The sequence below is a fragment of the Pollachius pollachius genome, assembly GCF_949987615.1.
Source record: "Pollachius pollachius genome assembly, chromosome: 6".
Lineage (NCBI taxonomy): Eukaryota > Metazoa > Chordata > Actinopteri > Gadiformes > Gadidae > Pollachius > Pollachius pollachius.
The window spans coordinates 2,413,345-2,421,644 of record NC_136939.1 but is presented as its reverse complement, the minus strand read 5'-3'; the positions used below and the strand labels follow the sequence as shown (position 1 = coordinate 2,421,644).

The window sequence follows — 8,300 nt, the reverse complement described above, 5'->3', positions numbered from 1 at the left end:
AATGGGAAAAAAAATCAATTGAAATTGCAAACACCGAATTTTGTAAAAGCATTCTGCAGGTACACAGGACAACCACTAACAACGCCTGCAGAGCTGAATTAGGTCAGTATCCACTTCTATTAAAAATCCAAAAACGATCAATTAAATATTGGCTACATCTAAAACAAAGTGACCCCCACTCCTTCCAGTACAAAGCCCTGCAAAGCCAAGAGATGAACAGGAGTCCCCTTACTCAGCTGGTCCTGAGGCTCTGTCCACAGACAGGTTCCCCCTCTGCTCTGCCTCAGGACCAGTCGGAGAATATATCAATTAGACTCAACCAAATTATAAAACATCAGAAACAAACCTACCTCACCCATTGGAACACTAAAACACACACACAGAGCAAAATGCAGTGTTATCTGGCCCTAAATAGACAGTACACTGTGGCCCCCTACCTGACCACAGTGACTGATGTTAGACATAGAGTGATGTTAACAAAGTACAGACTGAGCGCTCACAGCCTGGCCATAGAAACAGGCCGCCATAAGAAGTCATGGCTGCCCCAAGAGGAGCGGCTGTGCCAGCAGTGTGAAGAAGCTGCTGTAGAGACCGAGCAGCACTTCCTCCTCCTACACTGCCCCAAATTCAAAAATATCAGCGAAATATACTTTAGCAAATTCGGCCAAAAACACCCTCATTTTATAAACTCCCATGTAGACCAACTACAAATATTAATGGGAGAGAGAAAAGAGAGCTCCGTCCTCGCAGCACAATTTATTTCAGCTTGCCACAACATGAGAGGATGACATTCTACACCAGGCCTCACTGTTTGATTGAGTAATGATTATTAGTAACCTATAATGCGTTTTATGTAGATTTTCATTAATTTTAAGTTTTTTTTATTATTATTATTATTATTTTTTTTTTTTTTAATTATTATTATTATTTTTTTATATATATATATATTTATTTTTTTTATATATGTACATATGTATATCTGTATGTTATGTTATATTGTTACAGGTTGATATATGTACATATTGTTCTGACGTTCCATATTGTTATTATCGTAATATTTGTAATACTGTAATGCTTTGGCAACACTGTTGGATTACCAATAGTCATGCCAATAAAGCTTTTTTGAATTTGAATTTGAATTTGAGAGAGAGAGAGAGAGGGAGAGAGAGAGAGAGAGAGAGAGAGAGAGAGAGAGAGAGAAGAGAGAGAGAGAGAGAGAGAGAGAGAGGAGGAGAGAGAGAGAGAGGGGAGAGAGAGAGAGAGAGAGAGATTGAAAGGGAGAAGGAGAGATAGATAGAGATAGAGAAAGGGAGATGGAGAAAGGGGAGATGGAGAGAGAGGGGGGGAGAGGGGGAGAGGGAGAGGGAGGGGGGGGGGTGGAAGAGAGGTAGAGAGAGGGTTAAGGTACATTCTGGGTCTCTACATCCCCATTTGGCCCCGGAGGCCTCAGCCCCCCCCTCGGCCTTTAGAGAGAGATATGGTGAGATAGAAGAGATATTGACATAGAGGGAGAGAGTCAGAGATAGAGAGATGAATAGAGACGGTTATAAAGAAAGAGACCGCATAATGTCGTATAATTGAGTTGTACCAATATAGCGTTGCCATTCAGCACTGAGGAACAACGACTTCTCATGATTCATGACGTCAGGTGGAGCTGCTGTCAGCGTCAGCCCGTTCTCCCCGTTCTACTTTTGGAGCTGCTTTCTCAGAACCCCGGCGACTTATCTGCTGCTTCGGCGGAATCCACATGTTGCACAAACCACAGCCTTCCTGTGTGTCCGAGCGCGCACACGCACTGCAACGAGCGACGCTGCAACGGCTCGCTAAGATGCCACAACAGACCCACCCTTCCCCACTCCTCTCTGACCTCCCTGACACTCTGTCCCTCCCCGGTTCCTCTCTCTCTCCCTGGTGCTCTCTCCGTCTCCCCACTCCTCTCTCCCTCCCTGATGCTCTCTCCCTCCTTGTCCCTCTCTCCCTTCCCGGCCCCCCCCCTCCACCGTTCCTCTCTGCCTCCCTCCCTGCCTCTGTCTGGAAGGTTTTCTGATTGTGATTCATGTAAACCGTTTAATAAATTACGCCATTCCCTGAACAAATGCCAATTCAGAGTTCACCTAGACTGTGCAAGGCTTCCCCCCAAACGCTCCCACACCCCTCTACGCACTTATTGAATTTTTTGTGTGCGGGCACTTAAGGTCGGGTTGGAGTCCGAGAGAAAGAACCAAGTTCCTTTAGGTCAGGTTGGAGTCCCGACGTGGGTACCAGATAGACTGTTGCTTTTTTGCTTTTTTAACGTTGCCTTTATTTTCTATCTATTTTACAATTTTTTTGCATATGTTTTCTTTTACTTATCTATCATTTATTTTATTGTGCGACAATGTTTATATGTGAAGCACTTTGAGTCTGCCTTGTGTATGAAAAGTGCTATATAAAGAGAGTTGCCTTGCCTTGCCTTAATGTACGCACTTATTGTATGTTGTACGTCCTGGCACTTATATTATTATATAGAATAAAATAGTACTTAGCATCATGTAGCATCTTATCCTAGCTATATTTGTTGTATACAGAGAAAGGGGTTTTCCTTAGCAATTGATAGTGCTTGGCACTTGGGTCTATGACCATCATTACTGTACCGACAGCGACATATTGTGGTTTCTCTTTTCTTCTGAAAAATGACGCAAGAGTCGCAAAAGCGTCCCTAAATTTAAATTATTATATCCCCGCAATCTGCCACAGCGGTTTAACCGTGTCTTTTGGTTGTAAAGTAGATTTGATTCCGTGGAAAGCACTGTGTTTTTATCTGTCCCCTGCAGAGGACAAACAGACGGCTCTTATCTCGACACAGATACCCCACAATGCAGTTCAACTGTAGAAGTCACTTTCTAAATCAACACTCAAAAGAAGAGTGAGCCAAAGCCAAACATCTGAAAAAGCTTTGTCCTGATCTAAAGGATGGAAATCCTTTCATTCATTGAGTCTGTATCTGGACTGATGTCTTCGTCAGTATGACCGTTTTGTTTGAAAGGAGGTTTTACTAGTTGATGCTCCTGTTATATATTATACTGAATATAACATAAGTATCTATTGTTTCTTCTCTACTCTACTCTAGCTGTAATTAGTTTCCTGTATTCTACTCGACATATATTCCTGTATATGTCGACTCTTCTGTCTGCAATACCCTACTGTTACTCTAATAGACCTTAGTCTCCTTATTCTATTATACTATACTCTACTGCACTGTTCTACTCTAATTACTCTACTCTCTAAGCTTCTCTAATACACTCTTGTCCCTTCTACTCTATCCTGCTATATTTTCTTCACTATTACTGTATTCTGATACCTTTTCTCTATTACTGTACTCGACTGTATTCTGATATATTTATTACTACACTCTACTGTATTATGTTATCTCTACTACAGTCTTGTCTATTCTACTCTACTCTGATATCTTTACTATATTACTGTACTCTTCTGGATTCGGATATTGTCCCTATATTACTGTACTCCACAGTATTCTGATATCTCCCCCCCCCCCAGGTGGACCCTCCCTCCCTCCCTCCCTACCCTCCTACCTGCTGCGTCCTTCAGCACTCCACACTGGCAGATCTGCCCGATGCGGTCGGTCCAGACGTTCATCTCCTGCTCTGTCTTGGCCACCAGGTAGAAGACGCGCGTGGACGTCTTGACGATGAAGGGGAACTTCTGGTGCAGCGACCTCTTGAGCGTCAGGCCGCCTGTCTGCGGCTGCACCTCGCACTCCCGCAGGTCGATGGTGCGGATGGGCTTCCGGGACGTCTTGCTCTGGTAGTACTCCAGGACGTCGGGGTTCCCGCTCATACGGCCGCGGCGCAGCACGAACCACCGCTTCCTCCATGTCTGGGGGAGGAAGGGAGGAGGTAAGGAGGACCGCAACAACAACAACAACAACAACAACAACAACAACAACAGGAGCTTCCTCCAGGTCTGGGGGAAGTGAGGGTGGGAGTTGGAGTATGAGGTGGTGGAGGGGGAGGAGGAGGAGTCGTTGGAGGAGGTGATAGTTGAGCAGGGGGAGATGGAGGAGGAACATGAGGAGATGATGGAGGAGGTGACGGTGGAGGAGGAGGAGACGGTGGAGGAGGTGGAGATGGAATGAGGCGACTGAGGAGGTAATCAGTTGACCTTGGAGGTGCTGGTTTCACAACGTGTGTTTAGATGTTAGATGTACTTATTGTAACAAATGCACTTATTGTAAGTCGCTTTGGATAAAAGCGTCTGCTAAATGCCCTAAATGTAGATGTCCTCAACACGTCTGCGACAGCCGACTCCCTCAGGGATCCGTAGCTCATCTTTACTCACACCCGCTTAGTCATGGAAAATCCCAGGCCAGACTCCATCGACGCCTCATGACCGCTTCACATTCAATTGTCAACGTAATCTGTCCGCCCTTTATCATAGTCCCAGTCTCAAATCCCTGCAAACTCTCTGCCTGTTTGTCTGTCTGTCTCTCTCTCTCTCCCCTCTCTCGCTCTCTCTCTCTCTCGGTTGGTCTGCTTAGCGGAAACATTTCATGAAGTTTCCCCGAAGAACAGAGAATAGGAAGTTGTCTCTCGTAGTCAGTAACCACTGTTTGGTGTGACCGCTCCAACAATCTGCTGGAGTCAACAAAACAAAAACAGCACCACAGACACACACACATACACACACAGACACACACACACACACACACACAGCACCCAAAAGGCAAAACCCATACACAAGCACACATGCACACACACACATACAAGGCACCACCCAAACACAAGCACAAACACACAAACACACACACGCACACACACACAGCACCCAACACACACACACACACACACACACACACAGACACACACACACACACACACACACACACACACACAGAGCACCCAAAAGGCAAAACCCATACACAAGCACACATGCACACACACACATACAAGGCACCACCCAAACACAAGCACACACACACAAACACACACACGCACACACACACAGCACCCAACACACACACACACAAACACACACACGCACACACACACAGCACCCAACACACACACACTCTCTCTTGAAGCAACTCTGTTGCTTCACTCATTTGCATTTCTTTAAGAAGAACTTCTAAAACAGGAAGGACAGACAAGCGTTCTTGGATGTTGACATGCAGCATGAGTTGATCTTTTTTAATTTGGTCGGTGTTTTTTTATCTTGCGATTAACATCTAAACAAATACCAAATGTTTGTTTGTATACGTGCCAACTTTAAAAACGTCTCCATGCAACCGTGTCACTTAAAGGTGGAGTTCATGGGCTGTTTACGTAATCCCATCATAACATGTTCTCCGAGGTGTCTACCTTGTCTGGCTTTTGCTCTGTGCACGTCTGAAAGCCTTCCTCAACCTACCGTAGCCGTGTTGCCTTGTCGTGCCCCAACACAACCTCTCTGTGAATAACAACCTCCAAAGAGGAAGTAGGACCAGGCATCACGCAGAGGCGACTATTTATGCTCATCAGGTCGTTTTGAAGAGCTGACTCCCTCAACAGTTTACCGCTTAAAGCAACTTATTTACAGAGAGAGAGAGAGAGAGAGAGAAAGGAGGGAGAGAGAGAGAGAGAGAGAGAGAGAGAGAGAGAGGGAGACCGAGAGAGAGGGAGAGAGAGAGAGGCAGACAGAGAGATGGACATGTCCGTTCACCTTATCTGACACGATCCAAGGACTTCATTTGATTAGATAAAGTCCAGGGACACGCAAACTATGTCTCTATTTCTATAACAGACCTGCCATATCGATAAATACAGGGTTGAAGGCGTGTAGTGCCTGAGGCTGCAGCGTTAGGCGACATGTGTACGAACGTAAACACATCCGCACTGAGACGACTACACTGGTGAGCAGCACAGCACCGTACCATAACAGCTACTGGGTTCTGGAATTACACCGGAAAACGTCTCATAAAGCTCATTTCCATTTTTTAAGTCCTTCAACGACCCCAAACACACACACACACACACACACACACACACACACACACACAGAAAAACAACAACAGAAAAACACACACACATACACACACACACACACACACACACACACACACACACTCTGCATGGAGACCCAAACATTGCGTCGGTGCTCCCGGGCTAAAATGCGTCCTGACAGGAAGCCCCCCGCCCCCCGACCCCCGACCCCCTACTCACAAATCTCTTGAGTTTCTTCTCGGGGGGCGACTTGATCAGCCAGCCGGTGCAAACCACGTCCCCGGCGCTCATCCTGTCTGCTCCAAGACCAGCAGCGAGTCCTCTGCCACCCCTACTAAGACTATCACCCCTACTACTACTATCACTAGTACTACTACCACTACTAACACTGTCGCCCCTACCACCACCACCACCACTAGTACAACTACTATCGCTACTAGTACCACTACTACTGCTATCACTACTACTACTGCTGCTGCCGATCTCACTACTTCTACTGCCACTTTCAGCGCTGCTGCTGCTGCTGCTGCTGTCGGAGGAGTGGGCCAGAGCAACACATCCTGTGCTCCCGTATTGTGCTCAGCAACCCCAGAAGAGGAAGTCGAGCCATGGGTTGGTGATATGACTGTAGAGAGAGAGAGAGAGAGAGAGAGAGAGAGAGAGAGAGAGAGAGAGAGAGAGAGAGAGAGAGAGAGAGGTAGAGAGGGAGAGGGAGAGAGAGAGAGAGAGGTAGAGAGGGAGAGAGAGAGAGCGAGAGGTAGAGAGGGAGGGAGGGAGAGGTAGAGAGAGAGAGAGGGAGAGAGGGAGGGAGGGAAGGAGAGAGAGAGAGAGAAAGAGAGAGAGAGGTAGAGAGGGAGAGAGGGAGGGAGAGAGAGGGAGGGAGGGAGGGAGAGGTAGAGAGGGAGGGAGAGAGAGAGAGAGAGAGGGAGGGAGGGAGAGAGAGGGACGGAGGGAGAGAGGGAGGGAGAGATATAGAGAGAGAGAGAGGTAGAGAGGGAGGGAGAGAGAGAGAGAGAGAGGGAGAGAGAGGGAGGGAGAGAGAGAGGTAGAGAGGGAGGGAGAGAGAGGGAGAGAGAGAGAGGAAGAGAGAGAGAGGTAGAGAGGGAGGGAGAGAGAGAGAGAGGGAGAGAGAGAGGTAGAGAGGGAGGGAGAGAGAGAGAGAGAGAGAGAGGTAGAGAGGGAGGGAGAGAGAGAGAGAGAGAGAGAGATAGAGAGAGGTAGAGGGAGGGAGAGAGTGAGATAAGGCTTGGGGGGGGGGGGGTGAAAGGGGTGCGGGGAGCCTTGTGATCGTGTGGCCGATTGTACTTCGTTTTCTATTGACTATTTGGTCCCTTGTGGTTTCAATGGTCGTGTTGCAAGTTAGGCAACATGGCGAAGAGTGAAGTGTTGACAGTTTGTCGGTTGATGTCTATAGTAACAGTATCCATACAACTGTCACCGTGCTGTTTTTCGTGATGATACTGAGAAGATTAAAATGTTTGATTTGAAACATCACACCTGTCATCTCAAACTGGTAAGATACTGTAATGTGATGGGAGTTTCCCAGATGGGACATTTGGATGACAGCAGAAAGAACAGTTGTATAGCTGAAAAGAAGCCAAATTCACCACCAGGTGTTAGTGCGATAGCCATTGCAACCCGTCAAGAAATATGGCCTACCCTCTGACTCAAAAAATAGATAAAATACAAAGTCAATATATGTTAAAAGTTGTATTGTTAATTTGAGTACATTTAAGATACAAAACAAGTTTTAAGAAATACATGTATGGAAAACATGTATATTTTCACTATGTACACTGGATTAAAAGAGAAGTGACTCCAAATAAATAGATATTGTAAACACATCTGCACGTGTTAACAGTCATATCCACTAACGACCACAAGAGGGAAGTTCTACAGCGTTTCAGATGCACAGGGCCTTTACCGACAGGGGGCAGCAGTGAGTCCCCTACGTCTAAATTAACTGTAGTACACATATAGGAGCAGTGTTGCCAGATTGGGCCAGATTTTCCACTGCTCGCTGCAGTGGACAATCCGGCCCAATCTGGCAACACTGTACAGCAGGCGAAGAAGAAGAGCGTTGACGTCAGAGAGCCTTGAAAAAAGCGGTTACTTTCGCCACAGATCCAAGGCTTGTAATTTAAAAATAAACGTTTACGTTTCCAAAGCAGAGTCAACGTCACACGGGATATAAAGTGCTATAAAAAGTTATAAAAAATGTTAAGGCCTATAAATCTCATTTTGTGACTACAAAATAAGCCACATATAAAAGACCGTACAGAGGTTTTATAAATCCCAATATAAAATACTATACAGACAAAT

The 8,300-nt window shown here is 46.2% G+C and overlaps 1 protein-coding gene across 1 annotated transcript in view; it reads right to left on the bottom strand.

Moving 5' to 3' along the window:
- Positions 1-6,543, bottom strand: part of gab3 (GRB2 associated binding protein 3) — an 11,959-nt gene extending 5,416 nt beyond the window's left edge. Inside the window, exons 1-3 of the mRNA XM_079738982.1 lie at positions 6,198-6,543; positions 3,573-3,876; positions 438-450 (exon numbers count right to left, since the gene is read on the bottom strand). Coding sequence (XP_079595108.1) covers positions 438-450; positions 3,573-3,876; positions 6,198-6,269 — 389 coding nt within the window. The 5' untranslated portion in view covers positions 6,270-6,543. The remainder of the gene's footprint in view (positions 1-437; positions 451-3,572; positions 3,877-6,197) is intronic.
- Positions 6,544-8,300: the final 1,757 nt, after the last annotated feature.